This window comes from Neodiprion pinetum, chromosome 7 (assembly GCF_021155775.2).
Source record: "Neodiprion pinetum isolate iyNeoPine1 chromosome 7, iyNeoPine1.2, whole genome shotgun sequence".
Taxonomy (NCBI): Eukaryota; Metazoa; Arthropoda; class Insecta; order Hymenoptera; family Diprionidae; genus Neodiprion; species Neodiprion pinetum.
Genome location: NC_060238.1, coordinates 1,720,309 through 1,738,760, shown reverse-complemented (window position 1 = coordinate 1,738,760; position 18,452 = coordinate 1,720,309). Strand labels below are relative to the sequence as shown.

At 41.1% G+C, this 18,452-nt stretch overlaps 4 protein-coding genes across 15 annotated transcripts in view; 3 read left to right on the top strand and 1 right to left on the bottom strand.

Annotated features, from left to right (window-relative positions):
- Window positions 1–18,452, bottom strand: part of LOC124222723 (protein turtle homolog B) — a 164,206-nt gene that overhangs the window by 103,849 nt on the left and 41,905 nt on the right. The window lies entirely within an intron of this gene.
- LOC124222725 (glucose dehydrogenase [FAD, quinone]-like) lies at window positions 1,477–4,747 on the top strand. Of its 2 annotated transcripts, none has more exons than XM_046633982.2 (7): window positions 1,477–1,755; window positions 1,857–2,066; window positions 2,136–2,264; window positions 2,332–2,888; window positions 2,964–3,426; window positions 3,478–3,848; window positions 3,915–4,747. In XM_046633982.2, exons 2-7 carry the CDS (start codon window positions 1,859–1,861, stop codon window positions 3,996–3,998), a joined length of 1,812 nt encoding a protein of 603 aa, XP_046489938.1. In that variant the 5' UTR covers window positions 1,477–1,755; window positions 1,857–1,858; the 3' UTR covers window positions 3,999–4,747. The 2 variants fall into 2 exon arrangements, with proteins under 2 accessions (XP_046489938.1, XP_046489937.1); XM_046633981.2 differs by having other exon boundaries at window positions 1,808–2,066; window positions 3,915–4,746.
- Window positions 6,253–10,653, top strand: LOC124222724 (glucose dehydrogenase [FAD, quinone]-like). Its single transcript, XM_046633979.2, has 7 exons — window positions 6,253–6,369; window positions 6,715–7,136; window positions 7,255–7,383; window positions 7,462–8,015; window positions 8,179–8,641; window positions 8,720–9,090; window positions 9,180–10,653. Exons 2-7 carry the CDS (start codon window positions 6,926–6,928, stop codon window positions 9,285–9,287), a joined length of 1,836 nt encoding a protein of 611 aa, XP_046489935.1. The 5' UTR covers window positions 6,253–6,369; window positions 6,715–6,925; the 3' UTR covers window positions 9,288–10,653.
- Window positions 11,120–18,452, top strand: part of LOC124222729 (uncharacterized) — a 51,812-nt gene continuing 44,479 nt past the window's right edge. For 2 of the 6 annotated variants that reach the window (XM_046633991.2, XM_069137632.1), the window contains exons 1-3: window positions 11,120–11,501; window positions 11,640–11,720; window positions 11,805–11,961. In XM_046633991.2, the coding sequence (XP_046489947.1) occupies window positions 11,312–11,501; window positions 11,640–11,720; window positions 11,805–11,956 (423 nt within the window). In that variant the 5' untranslated portion in view covers window positions 11,120–11,311 and the 3' untranslated portion in view covers window positions 11,957–11,961. Of the gene's footprint in view, window positions 11,502–11,639; window positions 11,721–11,804; window positions 12,272–15,641; window positions 15,660–18,137; window positions 18,155–18,452 lie in introns of those variants that run through there. The other 4 variants (XM_046633990.2, XM_046633992.2, XM_046633989.2 and 1 more) reach the window with 4 other exon arrangements.

Here is an 18,452-nt window from a genome sequence, read left to right as displayed (position 1 = left end):
TTTCCTCGTTTCACGTACTTGGAAGCGCATCAATTAAGGATATACCGGCTATACATTCTCAACCAAAAGAGAGTCTCGTCGACGATATTGAATACTTCGTAAGATACAAGTTTGAAACAAATCAAGCGGAGTAAAAAAGTGATAACGAAATTCAATATTCATAATAAAATGACCGAAACAATAAACTGCGTTTCACGTTGTGATTGTAATTATTTTGTTCCGCTGCCTTCAAGTAACAGTTCAATTGGCCAGCAGGATAGTGCATAAGACTACTTGAAATCGCTTGAATTAAACGCGAAGGGATTTCAAGTAAATTGAAAGTTCTTTCGTTATTCAGAGCCGTATGGACTGGTATTAAAAAGTGTTGTCACTGAATACCCAGTTGCGATGCGACTGTGTTATATCTGGAGGTCAAGCTAGAAATAGTTATTTATGCTACATGTGGGATAAGTAGCAAATAATCGGACAGTCGTGTTGTTGCGACATGAGCGTAAGATTTATGAGGCATTCGTACGAAGACGAGTGTGGTCAGGCGACGCCGTCGGCTCGTAACGATATCTACCACACGCGTCTTCATACGAATGTCTCATAAACCTTACAGCGAATGTCGTAATCACGACTGTCGTATTTGCTACTTATCCCACACGTACAGCGCTCGAAAAGTCAACTTCCAGAGCAGGTGTTGTAAAAATGATATTTACATTGACATGATAAATGTTATATGAACAGATGCTGAAACGAGAACCTCAAGTCTAAAAAACTCAAGCCATATGAACATGCCAAGCTAGAAAGAACGAAGAATGAAGTTTGTCGAAAAATCCGGTCAGGAAGAAGAAAGTTTAATACTTTGTAGGACTTGAGAATAAGAATCGCAGAAAGAACAGCAGATTGGCCATCAACTTTCCAGTTTTTCCCTAAATCAATTCAAGAAACTCGCAGTCAAGCGTAGCAGCGTGCGGGGTCTTTTCAGCCCAGTAGACTTAAAACATTCAGGTGCATCACGTATGTGTTGTAACGTGATGTTTTAGAACCGCCCGTCACAAAGGCACAAAGCTGGAGGAAACTCCCGAAAAACGCGTCCTTGACGGGATACTCCAAGCGAGCTCGACCCAAAATAGGCAATAACTACCAGTCACCAATTTTTTCTTTGTAAATTCTGTAATTACGCGCTTCGACTCGAGTAAACAAGATGCCAGGACGACGACTATCCCGACCACGTAGGGACCAACAGCTACCGATGATTACCGTCTTCAGCGACTGAAAGCCCCTACGAGCTGGTGAAATCAAAGAAGAAGTCAGGGGTAGAACATTGCGTGTCATCTAGCGCTAACATTAAAAAATACGTGGCGTACTCGTAACAGATATTCGTCACAAGAGGGATGACCTAATTATGGTGGGGAACAAACGACCAATCGACTGGAAGAAGAGTCACCTGACGACAGCGGCAAGATCGCCGAGCCAAACGGCGAGCTTCGTCTATTCTACGCTCAACCCGCCAAGAGACATCACATTCCTTCCTTACTCTCATTAATCTAAACTTTTCCTTCGGTTAATTTATTTCTTCTTCTTCCTTACCACTATCGTTGTTATCGCTATCGTTTATTCTATCGCTACCGTTCTTCTCCAAAATCCTCTGTCGTTTAGCTTCTTCCATTTCTTTACCGATTACTTTTCTTTTACCTTCTCTTTTCTGTGCTACCAATAAGATTAATTTAAATTAAATTCAGTGTTTGTGAGCCCGAGTCACCGGCTAAGGTAATGCTTTCGCTTTTTTGTTGTATCGTTACAAAGTTACTCATAATTTCAGTTCGCGTCACGGATTTCTGTAATTCGGCAAATCACTGTTCCCTGAGCAGCGATGACATCCGAATACAGCGAGCTGAACACCTGCAATGCGAGTCTCTCAGGGCCATACCTTCAAGACCTTTGCAGTGGCTCGGCGTTCATCCTTTTTATGACCATCCTGGAAACTTACATTCAAGCGAGTGAACTGATTTCCGGAAAATGCGAGCGTATGATACCGGTCGACAATACGGAAACTGTTTACGATTACGTTATCGTCGGAGGTAAGGAACGTTAGAAATTCAAATCTTGTTCAAGAGAACAGGACGAAAATCGATATTGATTTTCAATAGGCGGCGGTGCCGGTGCTGTGGTAGCTGCAAGACTGAGTGAGATTTCCAACTGGACGGTTTTACTCCTTGAAGCCGGTGAAGACGAGTCGGCAGCCATGCAGATCCCAAGTTTCGATGAACCCTTACTAGGTTGGTAAATAAGATGGACACATATTTCCAAACGACACCTTGAACGACGAGCTGTTGTTTTTCATAGGATCAGAGATCAACTGGAACTATTATACGACGAATGAAAGTCACGCCTGCTTGTCAACGAACGGTTCGTGTATTTGGTACTCGGCGAAGTGTCTCGGGGGAAACACAGCGCACAATGGAATGATATACCTGCGAGGGTACAAGCAGGACTATGACGAATGGGCCTCGATGGGCAACGGAGGGTGGTCATGGGAGGAGGTGATGCCGTTTTTCCTCAAGTCGGAAGACAACGGTGAAATCGAGCGAGTTGGAAGCGAGTATCACTCGACGGGTGGGCCACTATCCGTCGAAAGATTTCCCTATATTCCTTCTTTCTCACAGTCCATAATCGCTGCCGGTATCGAAGCCGGTTACGGTTACAGCGACGATCTGAACGGTGACGTGGTCAAAGGCGTCTCAATAATTCAAGCGACGAACAAACACGGAGTAAGGCGCAGTAGCTCCAGAGCTTTTCTATGGCCAGCGAGAAATCGTTCGAATCTTCACGTGTCCCTGAACTCCCTCGTGACCAAGATCGTAATCGAGGATGGCCAAGCGGTCGGCGTCGAGTATGACAAGGTATTCACCGCCATTTCTACATTTTATCATGAAATCACTCAACGCAAAGCTAGTATATCGATTAATCCTCCACAGAACGGAACGTCAAATAGCGTGAATGTGTCCAAAGAGGTGATCGTCTGCGCAGGCTCAATAAGGTCACCTCATCTTCTGATGCTCTCCGGGATTGGACCAAAGGCTCATCTGGATTCCGTCGGTATCGAAGTACTCCACGACCTTCCTGGGGTCGGTGAAAATCTCCACGATCAAGTTTCTCACGCGGTCAACTTCACCATTAATGAGCCCGACATCTTCGACAACGACTGGGTCGCTGCATCTGAGTACCTCGCCTCCCAGTCGGGGCCACTCTCATCGATCGGATTATCTCAGGTAGTTATGGCACTGCCGAGCAGCTTGACTACCTCAGACTATCCGGACATTCAGCTCTTCTTCGAGGCCTACGTAGCCAGCTGCGCGCCGGGTGAAAAGGGTGCTCTAAAGAGCTCAGGAAAACGCTCAGTGGGCGTTGGGGTTGGTTTCATGCGTCCGAAGAGCAGAGGTGGGTAAACAGTTGTGGATTGAGAGGAAAATACAACGGCTTGTCTTTTAGGAAGAATCAGCCTAGCTTCAAAAGACCCTTTTGTGTATCCTGTGATCTGGTCTAATTACCTTGATGACTCTCGCGACGTAACCGCACTAGTAGAAGCCATTCAATTGACCCTTGCACTGGCCAACACATCTGCCTTAAAAACCCATAACTTCACCTTGAGTAATCCACCGCTGGAAGCTTGCTCCAACTACACTTTCCGAAGCGACGAATATTGGGCCTGTGCTGTGCAGCAGGACACTTTGCCCGAGTGGCACGAGGTCGGCTCTTGCAAAATGGGACCAGCCTCCGATTCCATGGCTGTCGTCGATCACCAACTACGCGTTCATGGTGTAAAAGGACTCAGAGTTGCAGATGCTTCCATAATGCCTAAGGTGGGACTTTATTTTTAGTTCACGTGAGTCGCCAGTTATCGATTCACGAAAAAATATATTTCACAGGTAACCTCGGCGAATACGGGAGCGCCAACAATAATGATTGCGGAACGAGCCGCCGACTTCATAAAAAATTATTGGGGCCGTTGATGCCTTGATAAGATTCTGTGACATTTTACGTATCACTCAATGAGCATTTCAATCGGATTTGTCAATATTCACAGTACAATAACCAAATCAATAAACTGCGTTCCACGTTGTCATTGTAATTATTTTGTTCTGCTGCTTCAAGTAAAACTTTAACTGACTAACAGAATAATACGCAAGACTGCTTTGAATCGATTTGATTACACGCGAAGAGATTCCAACCGAATTGAAAGCTTTGTCATTATCCACAGGCGTATTGACTGATATTGAAAACTGTTGTCATTCAATTGAAAAAATTAATACAGTTAACCCAGATCCATATTTTTATATTTAATATACCGGGAAACCTGCAAAAATGTATTTTAAAAGACAATGTGAATGATTAATGTTGTGTTACGTATGAAATTTTCTCATCGTGTATGAAAAGGCCGAAAAAGTTGAATAAACTTGCATCGAGGAATCATTAAGTACTCATTGTCAGCTGTGACGCGACTGTATTATATCGAGACCTCAAGCCAGACAATGATGTTTTCATTGACGCGGATAAATAAAAATGTCTCACGAACAAATGCCGAAACGAGAACATTGAGTTCAAAAACACAAGCTAAGTTGTAAACATGCGAAGTGAGAAAGAACAGCAAATTTGTATGCGTTTTTTGACAGGCTTTCATTCATTCAGCAAAGTTACAACGAATGAAGTCACGCAAAGTAAAAAATAGAGTCAGATGCGTGAATTCAATAATTGCAATCAAGATATAATATATATTATTATTATTAACAGCGAGCCGAATCGTGACCTCGTTATCTTTTTCTAACGTTTCGTGTTTTGTAACGAGATAAGAACCGTATAGCTTCAACATTTGTTTGATCCTGAATTTATATTTTTCCGACCCTGAATTCTTTTCTACCTCAGTCCAACAAAGTAATCCAATTCTGTTTTCTGCTACCGTTGATTTGATTCATTGGCCAGTTCATTGGACGTGACAAAATAAAATCTCATACTTATCACCTGCAGTGTGGATTGCTATCGTCTACCAAACTTGAATAAAATTACTATCCTAAGCGAGGTACTGGCATCATGATTGCAATAACGGGCCGTAACTTTATCGCGAGTAGTGAAATTGATGAAACATAGCCGTTGCTCAGTCGCGTGCCGACGTCGCGACGATATCGTATTTTTATTATCGCTTTTGTCAAAATTTAGGCAAAAAGGAAGCATCGACTGATTTTACAAAACCTTTGCAAGTGCAAAATCACGTCAAGGATTAACGATACTGACTCAGGTTGTCAGGTGTAAGAAAGATATCTCATACTCCTCAACGGTACTACAACTATAACTAATTGTCCCTAAACCAAAATGACGCTATCACCGTTTCGTTGCTTCATGTGTTGCATAAATTTTCAATACTAATAAATGATCGATTGAAATTTTTCCTATTATTTTTCATACTGTTTCGAGGATCATCAAACAAGCGATTTCCTTCTGATGATTTCCAACTTCCTAATCATCGATCCAACAAGTAACTCGCAACGAAACAGTATCACAACTGTTTACGGGTTATACGTGCGGACATTGTGAGTTCAAGTGTAACGCTTCGTGTACCGTCATAAAAATCACGTATCTCTTTAGCCGGTTGAGAACATTTCCTTGAAGACAGCTGCCAATAATACAGCGTACCGCGTTGAAAACATAATTTATTGCTCTTCTACGGACGGGGTAATTCCGACTCGGTTATAGAACGTTACGTCACGCAAATTGCCCGACTTTCATTGTCGACTTGGAAGCTCGCAAAAGCGACCGAGGCAACCCAGAGAAATTCGAACCGCAACAAGTTCACTTCTTTTATTTGTCGTAGCTTCTGTAATTTGATTATTTGAAAGGTCTGCGAGTTATTTAAGTTCCAGTCCCAAATTGTGCGCCATTTCTATGTTTTGGTATTGCGCATGTCGATACTAATTGAGGATCGATGAAGTTCATCGTATGATAAATAAAGTAGTACAGAAAGATTGTAGAAGTTTTGATTGATTGTAGAGTTCGTATACACGGTAATAAACTTGAATTCGTACTGATGTATTGATTTTTGACATACGTTCAGCAATAATTACAAGACATTACTGAAGTTACGAAATGAACGATTTCGAATTGAAAAACTAAAATCCTTTTCGAAACTGCAAAGAATAATGCCGATCACAGGCCCTGAAAGCGTACTTTTCATGTTTATTCTCGACCAGTTCATACAGGTGGACGAGAAGATATGCGGAAAATGCGAGCAAATAAAGCCAATCGAAGAACCAGATACCGAGCACGACTTCATCGCGGTTGGCGGTTGATTTCATTGGTTAGATCATCTGCATAACATGGAGTACTTCTCGGGTTTGTTGAAAATCAAATTGTAATATGTCTCGCTTGGATGACCTTTGTCTGATCTCAAATTCAGCCTCCCACCGTGTTGTTATGTCTCACGATATTGCACATGTCTAAAATAAACCGTTCTCTCTTATGTTTTTCACGAGAGAAATTGAACTAATACAAATTATTACCGTCGTGTTGTGTACGGAATATTATTATTACCTGTGACCCTATGATGATACACAAGCCTGCGTCAATCACTCATTGTCTACGGATCGACAGTGGCGGATGCGTCCGTGTGATATGGAAACCTGTTTTTGAAATTTTATACTTTTTCCATATATGTGAAAAGAAATATTTTGATTACAGATGCCAAAACGTAAACAGTACGCAGATATAACGTCCAAGCTATAATCCGCCGATTCAGAAGAACCAGCAAATTCAAACTTCTTGTCAGTGGTCTCTTCAACACGAAATAGAAAGTAAGGTATTATCATTAAGCAAAGTCTAATTGATTGAATATTGTGACCAGCTCAGAGTGATTGACTGTCCAAACGAAAATTGTTTCGATTACATTGGGATGATGAGATGTGGCTCCGTCCAACCGAGCATGTGTGACACGGTTTTACCGGGACCAAGTATGGAAAGCATGTGCAACGCATCTGCATTCTTTACTTTCATGTCTATCCTCGATACTTGCATTCGTGCCAAGGAGGTGATATCAGGAAGATGCGAGCGGATCAACCCCATTGAACAAACAGATAGCGACTACGACTTCATCGTGATTGGCGGTGAGTAATTACGTTGCAAGCTGTATAAATCTCTTATGATGATACAGTGATTACCTGGTTCCGATATAACTGAAAGTGCAAAGGATCCGACAGTTGAGAATAATCGCATTTTCAACAGGGGGTGCGGGGGGCGCTGTGACGGCTGCGAGACTAAGCGAGGTTGCAGATTGGAAGGTTTTGCTACTTGAAGCTGGAGACGACGAGTCGGGGGCTGGTCAAGTGCCGGCATTCGCTTGGAGTTTAATTGGTGAGCGATTGGAATAATTAAGGAATTATGATGACCAATAAATAATCGTGATAAGCTTGTCGAATGTATTTTACACAGGAGCGGAAAACGACTGGAATTTTCAAACGAACGAGAGCAACGCATGTTTGTCTACGAACGGATCCTGCACATGGCACTCGTCTCGAACTCTCGGCGGAAATACGGCGCACAATGACATGGTCTACTTGAGGGGCAATCCAACTGACTACAACAACTGGGCCGCGATGGGCAACGAGGGGTGGTCCTATGAGGACGTGCTGCCGTTTTTTAAAAAGTCCGAAGACAACGGCGAAATTGACAGAGTTGGTCGCAAACATCATGGAACAGGAGGACCGCTCCGTGTTCAAAGATTTCCGTACAACGATTCCTTTTCATTTGCAATACTCGCAGCCGCCGAGGAAGCTGGATTTGGTATAAGCGATGATCTCAACGGCGAGAAGATAACCGGTTTCACGAACATCCAAACCACACAGAAGGACGGTGTAAGACGCAGCAGCGCAAGGTCGTTTCTCTGGCCAGCCAGGAATCGCAAGAATCTTCACATTTCCCTAAACTCTTACGTAACCAGAATTATAATAGAAAATAATTTAGCGGTTGGCGTTGAATATCACAAGGTAATGAATTCTTATCACTTACAGTGTCATTCTCGATATTACTGTCAATAATGAAAGATTCGTTGAGTGTTGGTCAAAGTATTTTACTATATCGGTAAACTGATAAACTTCTCACTTCGAATTCATCGATCGCATTAACAAAAAACACAGGGATCTTTCTCAGAATGGTAAATTCAATACCGTCAAAGCGACCCGCGAGATCGTTCTCTCCGGAGGAATAGTGAAGTCACCCCATCTTCTACTTCTCTCCGGGATAGGACCCAAGGAACACCTGGAATCCATGGGAATCAAAGTAGTCAAGGATTTGCCCGGTGTTGGAAAAAATCTTCACGACCAAGTAGCGTACATTCTAAGCTTCACCATCAACGAATCCGATACCTACGAAAATAACTGGGCTGCCGCGTCTGAATATCTAGCCTTCCAGACCGGCCCCCTGTCCAGTACTGGATTGGCTCAAATCAGTAGTTCGTTACCGACGAGCTTGACGACCCCCGATTATCCGGACACCCAGCTGTCACCTATTGGTTACCAAGCAAATTGTGCTCCAGGCGAACCGGGCGTTCTTCGTAGCACGGACAAACGTACTATACGCATGTACGTAGGACACATGCACCCCAAGAGCAGAGGTATAACAGCGAAAATGAGTCAGTGCGGTTCTGACCCACGTGTAGTAAGGATTGATTCATAACGCCTTATTTCCGCAGGTAGAGTATGCCTCGCCTCAAAAGACCCTTTCGATCAGCCTTTCATCTCGGCCAACTATCTGAGCGAGCCCAGTGATGTTCAAGGTCTGATAGAGGGCATAGAGATGACTTTGGCGCTGACTCGAACTAAGGCTTTGAGAGCCCATAACTTTACCTTGTTCGATACGAACATTGAAGCCTGCTCTAATTATACTTTTGCAAGCACCGAATACTGGGCCTGCGCGGTGCGTCAGGATACCATTGTCGAACTGCATCAGGCCGGTTCTTGCAAAATGGGACCAGCTTCCGATTCCTTGGCTGTCGTGGATCCCCGTTTGAGAGTTCACGGAGTGAAGGGACTCCGCGTAGTGGACGCATCGATAATGCCGCAGGTTGGTTTTATTTTCAAATAGGTACGAATCGCTGGGCATTTAGACGAATCGCGACTTGGACATGAACCTGCACCAATTATTCTCCGCAGGTAACTTCCGCAAATACCGGATCACCGACCATGATGATCGGAGAACGAGGCGCGGACTTTATCAAGCAATGCTGGACAGACGGATCTCTCGACAATGAAAGAAAATAGTTGAATTCAATTCGTACATTTCGCGTTGTTCAATTCTACCACCATAACTACTCTGTGTATTGGACCTCTTGCATTGAATGTTTCATTTATAAACGTTGTATGAAACCAAATACACAATCATTCTCGAAATTTGCAAGCATATTGGATGCAATTAATGACATTCAACGATTGAGCCGGCCAGCCCAGTCGAACACACTAACGCACACAAACATATTGACTATTATCGCGATGTAATAAATAAATTGAGTTTACAGAGTCGCGTTTGCAGACAACTATGAAAAGTATGAATACCCACCAAATTTACGCATGATTGGACTAATTAGCGGGTGATCGTGGTTATATTTCAATTTGTTGTGAATGGATGAAAAAAATTGTTGCGCACTTAGTCGCAAAACGATGTAACGATTCAAGGTAATCGTGACGCGGTCATTAACGTCCAACGAAGGCATTTATTCCCGAAACTTTACCGAAACCTTGAACATATCATCTTTTTCGCGTTAGGCACGTACCCCGTTTGAATCCACGATGAGACTCTTTAGTCCCTTCTTTGTAACATACATGTGTCACACTGTCACGAATGCCAGAACATCAAACAAACATCCCACGTGACATACAAATTTGGATCTTTCGACCATGCCACACCCAGTTGTACTTTCAACCTTAACTGCGCTATGGTGCATAGTAGTCTTAGCAGATGATGGTAATCTGATATCTATGAAACTTTTTAAAATCCGTCCACACAATCGTTGCACGAATAATGCAAAAATAATTATCGCGTATTTACACTCGACAGGATTTACACAATTATGGATATTTTCGCTTGATAGCATACAATACAGTTCGTTAGCTAATATTTAACGTTATCAAATAAAATTATAATTGTTGGGAAACGACAATGATGGTTCCTGTCCTCTGGTATACCGACTCGCAACATCAAACCTGTCACGGAATCAATAAAAATCTTTGTTTATTCAGGTTCAACAATCATTATTAAGCCGACGCGGCAAGTGTTATAAATGCCGGAGCAGGTAATCTTATTTCTGAACCTCTAAGGAATACATGAAAAAATCATATTACTTCAATGAATTTAGGATAAAGGAGCGAATAGACGACAATAAAAACTGGGTACCTATGCTACTGCGATTTCATGGTCACAAATATCATAGAGAAGAATTATTGGGATTCCAACAGAAACTCAATAATTTTTTACGACGCCCATAATCGCTACCGCAAGTTTTATTGCACTTGTTCAAACACACCTTTTCTCGTATTGACAATTTGTCTGGATCATTTCAGCTGTGTATGAGGCATTCCGTAACAATTCGATCAACCTCTGACTTTTCCAATACACTTTTCAAGTATTCTTATTTTGTGAACTCTGTCTAAAAAGGTCGCAACTGTTTTTTTTTTTTTCAACACATTGAAACAAGCATAAAATCCACAAGCTCGTTGTAGTACGTTTAAAAAATAAAGTTGTTGAAAATTTCTTGAATAAAATTGAAAAATTAAATTATCAGCTTGACTCTGAAAATTGGTAAATACTATCATTAACTCTGACACAGAATTTGGGAGACGTTCGTTTTCACAATTTACAAAATGGAATTTACCTAGAAGCTTGGATAAATAATAAAGGTTTGAAAAAGGACGTTTTTTCAGATCAGAGAGCGTTTCAGACTGAGGAAAATGATATGAAAAATATGGACGGCAAGGATCAGACGTTGATAAATTTAACACGGAATCCATCATATTTGTAAGTAAGTTTTATTCTTACACATAATTACCGCTAAATAATCTAAAACGGTTCAATATCCAAACACATTTTAATGTCAAATATTGAATTACGACTATGCACATGACTTGCTCTACACGTGTCGCCCCGTCACACGTATCACTCCATCGTATAAATAACGAACGCTGAAAGACAGTGGAGATTATTCGAGTTACCGATCCCCGAAGTTTCGGTCCGTGCATTTTCAACTATCGCAAACGTCTTGTAACATAATCGCCCTCAGCCCCAATCCAAAATGATATCCGCCTGCAGTGCCAGCTTTGCGGGGCCAACTCTGCCAAATGTTTGTAATGTAACAACACTCGCTACCTTTTTGTCCATGCTGAACGTCTCAACGCGAAACTCAGATGTGATTTCCAGCCCAAGTGACCAAATTAGATTAGCCGATTCCACGGACCAGAATTGTGACGTAACAGTGATCGGAGGTGAGTAGTTAAAGGGGTTATACTAAGTCGGGATTTTTCAAAAAGCCTTTTTCTTTCAAATTCCATTATCGCGATGTATGTACACGTTAACAAGTCACATCTTCTATCAAAACTTTCTATCATCACGCTGTGCTGCAGACGTTGATGGAGGTCCTTCAGCCTCGATTGCTCCAGCCCGGATCGAGAAGAAGTCGGAACCAACTCACCCGGATAGCAGAGGTGCGTGGATAATCATCCAGATGGAACGGCCGTTCGATTCCACCAATTTTCAACGATTATTATTATTCTTTTGTTATTTTCTAGGTAAAATCAGCCTGGCCTTGAGTTACCTCAAGGAATGGTATTCCGTCCTATCGGGAAACAAACTGAGCACGCCGCGAGATGTCGTAAGTCTTAACGACGACTTTAAAATCGTGATGGGTTCCGCCATAGTGCTGAAGATAATCACCATATAGGACAGGTGAGCTGCCTCACGGCGAATAAAGACATCATCGCGTCGGTGTTACCCTTTCTTACAAGGAAGGTATCCCAGGTCGATATCTCCGATGTCATTTTTTTGGTAAATACGTTATAGTGGACTAAAAACTAAGCGACACATATTTTTTTTTATTTGCCATTAAACACTTTAAGGGGGTAGAAGCCACCCTCCCGAGTAAGTCGTGTCAAGAGGGGATTTGGCAGTTTCACCCACAACAACATAATATTTTTTAACCAATCCAATTGGAAATGTATTCTCATAACGAGGACTGTAAAATGTAATTTTCCCAAATAATAATTAAATTTTTTGTTTAACAACGTTTTCCTATCGTGACGAGAAAACACCAGCTCCAATTTGCGTTTCTCCGTAACAGGGTTCCGAAAATCAGAGTTTCGCAAAGTTGGTGGCAAAAAAAGGGGAATTCAACATTTGCGACGAAATGTCCCCACCATTTACCATTAAATCTGCGATATTTATTTCATGCGTAACGTTTTTTTTTTTTTTTATTTTATACACCGGCTACTATTCTTCCACCCTTCGAAGCAATTAGACCGATGCATAGCGCCTGTTAAAAATGCTTAGCTAAACGAGACGGATTGTCCTGCCCGAAAAGCGTCCAAAATTGCGTTATCACGGGGCAATTGGCTGATTCATCCCGCGGTGTTATAAATATAACATGTAATTTAGTTCGGAATTTTTTTTTTTACCTTCATTATTTCATCAGTTTAAAATTTTTATCCATTAATTTATTTCTTCCTCATTTTCCTTCTCTATTTATACATTTTATATGTATTTCTATTAATTTTGCATTTCAACGTTGTATTATTCTTTTTCTTTATCCATCAACTCGTCTGTCTATAAATTTGTTCTTTCTTCTCCTACTTTCTTAGTTTGCAATGCCAACTTTAATTTTGTGCTTTCTTACTATCTAGCTTATAAGTTATTCATCGTTTACCGTTTCGTCTACGCACTGTTCATATCCCGGTTCGACTGGACTTGTCCTAGGACGAATAAACGCTTTTCTCTCTCACTCACCCCGTCTCTCTCGATTCGCAAAGTAATTTTGCCACTAGCGTCGAAGTATCGTTTTTAAATAACGAGAAAAGAAAAGTAAATAATACCCGGAGTGTTCGACACCTGTCGGAAATCAGTTTACACGGTTTCTTCGATCCGACGTGAAACGTCTGGGCGGATTATGAGGGTGAGATGAGCGCGTGGGAAGCAGAGTGGCTAAATTGCGGGCGACTGTATTGGTAGAAAAGTTTCACTTAATCCGTTTCCGCTTCCCAAATCAAAGCAAACGGCACGTACGCGATTCGGTTGCGAAAAGCACGAACGATGAACATAACAATTTTTTTTTTTTTTTTAATTCTCTCACGTTTTCATAAATCATTGATCAACTTCGAAGCGAGTTTCATTTATCGATGTTATACTTATCGATGTTCAAACGAACTTTGATAAGAAAAAAAAAAAAAAAAATACTCCTCACACTAGACGACCACCTTAATCAACTTGCGTGAACTTTGCACTTTAACATGAAAATTCGTTGTAATTGAGCGATTTTAAGATCAAACTTTGCGACAGTGAACGTTTGTGTTTTCCGAGTCTCGAAACGGTTGTTTGACAATCTCGGTTTGCTGAAGGAGGGGGAGGGGCGAAGAGTGGAGAGAGTGGAGGACATTTGCATATTATACCAACCCACTGACTCGCGGCTTTCGCGTGCCAGATCTCGTTCCCTTATCTATTTACACGTATCTTCAGGGGCATTAATTAAAGGCTCGGTAAAGGTCTTATCCAGAACTCGTCGCTGGTGTCGGTGATGAGGGGGCTGCGAGGCGAGGCGAGGCCACCCTCGAGTCAGTCGGGTTCAACTACAAATGTTTGAACAACACGAACAAGCCATCATCCCCCTCCCCCCCCCCCCCCCCCCCTCACTTTATGCCCCGCGGGTGCCGCCGTTGGTCGTGAGCTGGATTTCGATACGCGAGTTCGCGAAGGGGGAGAGAAAAAAAAAAAAAGAAGAGGAGAATTCGAGGAGTTATACGAATTGATGATTTTTCAAAAAACGATTTTTTTTATTTTTTTTTATTTCATTATCGTCGTGCACATATATTCGATTATATGTATGCACGGAAAATTTCACGTCGATCACGACAGATATTCTCCAAGTTAAGCGCACATTTACAAAGACACCCAAGAGCTTTTGAAACTTTGAACGCGTTTGTCTCAAAACTGTGTTTTCAAAGTCGGTGAGCATAGATTTCATCGGAAACGGCTGAACCGATCAGTCACAAATTTTTACACAAGCCTTGTGAATATATTTTTCGGTCCTTGATCGAAGGTTATTTCTCACCGATAAATATTTTCCATTTTGTAAACAAATTGAGGCGAAAAGTTTTTATGGAAAATTGGTTTTTTTTTTTCGAGACGCCGCCGTTTTGTTGAAAATTAATATTTTGCTCATTCGTTCGAACAAAGACCAGATAATACCTTGCATTGTTGGGCAAAAATATGAAAAAAAAGAAGAGGCAGAGTAAAAATATGACAATATTTGAAGTCTAGGTTTTTCATAATATTTTATATAATTGCTATGCAACGTCGCAACAATGTTGTATCAGTTTAATTATAAACTTCCGTTAGTTACGCTTGTAGAATTTCATTTAACGAAATTAGCCTATCGTGATGTATGTGTGAAGTTGTCCGAGGTTACGCGGAACAAGAGAGTTGATAAAAATACACCTCTCCCTTTCTCCCCGCGCCGCTTTTTCGAATACGTCGTTTCACCGCGAGTCTGTTATTCAATTTGCAAAATTAAGGTATTTTTGCTCCGTTTGTATACATACGTATACCCGTGCACGTACTAATTCAAAGGTACAAAGCATTTCATCCGGGGGGCAAACACAAATTATAAACCCACGTTAATCCAATTATACGCATCAATGTGTGAGTGTATGAGGCATTCAAGGTAGCACAGTTTCATTTTCCCTTTTTGTTCAACGGCGTGGTTTGAATAAAAAAACAAAAAAAGTAAAAAAATCATGAATCTGCGAAAAGTTAATTTATCCAATGGGGCAAAATATTTCTCATTCGATGTTTATAACACAAGTTTCAATTTCACACTATCCAATATCATTCCATTCAATATTAATTAATTAATGCTAAACTTTCCGAGTAATGGTTGCGATCCAAGAGTAAATTCGATGAGCGGACGGTAAATTTTATTTCAACGTGGAAAACTTACGGAGGAAGGAAAATTAATATTTTGGAAATTGACAATTCTTCCGTAACGTGGACAAACCTATGGTTGCCGTTTCAACAAAGCATGGCATAAATCCTGTTATTGAAACAAAAAGGGGGTGAAACATGATTACGGTTTTCGTTTGTGGGTTTTCTTTTTTATTCGTGTTTTTTCGGTTTTTCTTTCATTCCTTTTTCCCTCTCCTATTCCTTGGTTCAACTTTCCGTTTTACACGAACAATTGTATTGAAAAAAAAAACCCCCCAACGAATTACAACATCGACGGGAGTTCTTTCGGTACAACTAGCAACGATGTAAAAAAAAAAATAGAAAAAAAAAAGTTAAATAAAAACGAACGATACCCGCCTGTTCAATACCTTTGTTAAAGTCGATTTCTTTTATTCTCTTCCCCTTCATTTTTCCAGATTGTCGGGAAATGGAAAGCTTACCGCAACTCGCGAAACGAGAATGATATGAAATATAGTGGAATATTTCTGTAAAACAGAATACGCTTCTTGTATTTTTCCTGTTACGTTTATTCTACATCCCTTTTGTTTTTTTAACCTCGATTGTCTCGCAGAGCTTACTAATGAGAGAAAACTTCTTCAGACGCCTGTTACATTTACTTACAATTATCCGCTTCGTAGATTCACTTGGCGAAGCACCGATAAGAATAATCATAGGAATGACGGTAATAATAATCCACCGACGACGAAACTAACAACAATAATAACGACAGTATAAAAATACCTTCACAATTCTGACGTATCTCTAGTGTCTATCATAATTTCTTTAATTGTATCAATTACTCTTTCACTTTGCAGGCTGTTTATTCTGATTTATATACTCTCACCACGGAGAATCATAGAAGATAAATAAAAATCATTAGTTTCCGACATTCCTCTTTGAAAAGAATTTTGTCAAATATTGACACTGAGAGTATCGACGTTAAAACGATGCAGAAGTATCAAAGTTGATTATTAAAATTCAAAAATCGCACCGCACCATAATTTTCAATTTACATGTTTTCCAATTTGCTTCGACAATTATTTTTCTTCAACGATATTTCAAAAACCACGAAACTAAGCACACGAAATGTACAATTTTACAAGTAAATCCTTTTAGCCACGCAGTGCTGTTGTTCGAAAATAATACACGTTCGTTAAAATTCGAAGGTAAAATGATTTTATTACAAGCGTATGAAAAGTGAATTCCATAATTATTTCCACTTGGGATAAAATTTCGGTATGATGTTTTTCTTCGTTACACGTTAAATTTTTTTCTCCATAGTTTTAAACTTCGTACGTAGCCAACGAATCGCACAATTATCTAACAAAAAGAAAAAAAAAAAGAAAAAAAGAAAAAGGAAAAAAATATATCTCGTAGATAATTCCGAGCCGTTGAAAAGTTGCCTCTGTACGGCTGAGTATGCAAAGTCCCTATCATAACATCAACCCTGGTGCATGTGGACGTGTAGCGGGTCTGCAAAGTGGCGTCATAATTTGCTCTGAGGGAAAGCTGTAGGCGTAGGTGATGCGTGTTAGCTTACCTACGTGACTCTTTCTCACTCCCTCTCTCTCTCTCTCTCTTTCGCTCTGTACGTGGTTTATTTGCGTATCCTTTCAGAGCGGGAAGCGACGCGACTCCGGTGTATTATGCTTGTTACTTATTAACACGGACCCACCAAACCCCCTCGCGGGTCCTCAATCGCTAAACGGCGTAATAAATTTGGAAACTCGTGTAACGCAGCGTCATGCGAGACCCTCAGGGACATTGAACCACGCCCTGCTCTCCGCCACGATCGTCGAAACGTCAAAAGTTAGGCGAGGATAATGGCCAAGCGGCGCCTCGCTCGCTCCGGAAGTAAATAACTAGGTTCACAGCTTGTTTCGACTGAGAACCGCTGGCGTGCGCGCGCATCCGAGTCTCAGGAAGCGCGGAGTGGGGAGGGGCAAGATTTTCGGGTTCTACTGTGCCCGAAGCTTCGTTAAGGATTAACCCTTTCATGCATACATTTTTCCTTGCATGCGATTCACTTGTAATTTTGCATTCATGGGGTCGCTGATTACGAATCTGAACTCGAAATTAAAAAATTCCAAATGGCGGATATAATTCTTTTTTATTTGTATCAAGTTTGTGTAAAAATTGGCATTCGAATTTTCATGGTAGATTGGCAGAAAATGCTTTTTTTCGTGGAAAAGTACGAATTTCAACCACTTGTTTCCCTGTGCTATTTTCACGTTTACGATCGTGAATAAGGATATAACATATTGTAGATGGTTTAACTATTCGATGGCCGTAGTGTCCGTTTTAAGCAAAATCAGATATTCGCAAAGTTAAGTTTAACTTGGTTAGTCTTAAATGAGTTGCGGCAAGTCTCTCTTTCTTTCTCTCTCTCTCTCTCTCTCTCTCCGCCTCCTTCGCTCTGGACAGTGTGCACATAGCCACGTGGTTTGCGGTCTACAAAATACATAAACTCAGGTTATATGTAAACATACACATTTCTAAGATAAATGTTACCCGGCTCATACTTCTGCGAACTATAGGTTTGAAAAACTTTAAACAAAAAAAAAAAAAAAATTGCAAACGTTAAAGACATAATTGAAGCTTATAGCCCGTCAATGGAAAGACACGAAGGTAACAAAAAGAAACGATAATAATCTTCTACTGTTCCATAAATAATTCCAATATCGTTTTGGAAACTCGATTCCGAAATTCAGCTGCCAAAGCGTCGTTCGTGTTGAGAAATTCGAAAAGGTTTGAGAAAGTAAAGGGCTGCAGAAATGCGTGAGGGTGGAAAAAAAAAATGACAGAAAAATGAGGCTGGATAACGAGGAGTGCGTTTTCAGGCTGCAAGAAAGAGCGCCGCTTTATTCGTGCATCATTCCTTCCACTTTCCAAGAGTCACTCGTCCTTTTCAGCGCCAGGATTGGCGAAGAAGAATAAAACGGGGATCGGGTTTTCCTCGTTGGGATTTTTGGATGTGGTGAAGATAAAAAAAAAAAAAAAAATTCTAAAAGAAGAAGCGGAAATACCGGGGAAAGGACGGAATTCCCAGTTGGATAATCGCCCCAACATCACCGCAGAGACAAGCTGACCTCTGAACTCTTTCTCCCCTCTTTTCGCTCTCTTCCGCTTTCTACATTGCCCAATGGACGTATTCGTGCTTACACGATACGCAAAATAATTGGGGTCCACCTTCAAAAGCGAGGGACTCGGTGCTCTGGTCACCGAAA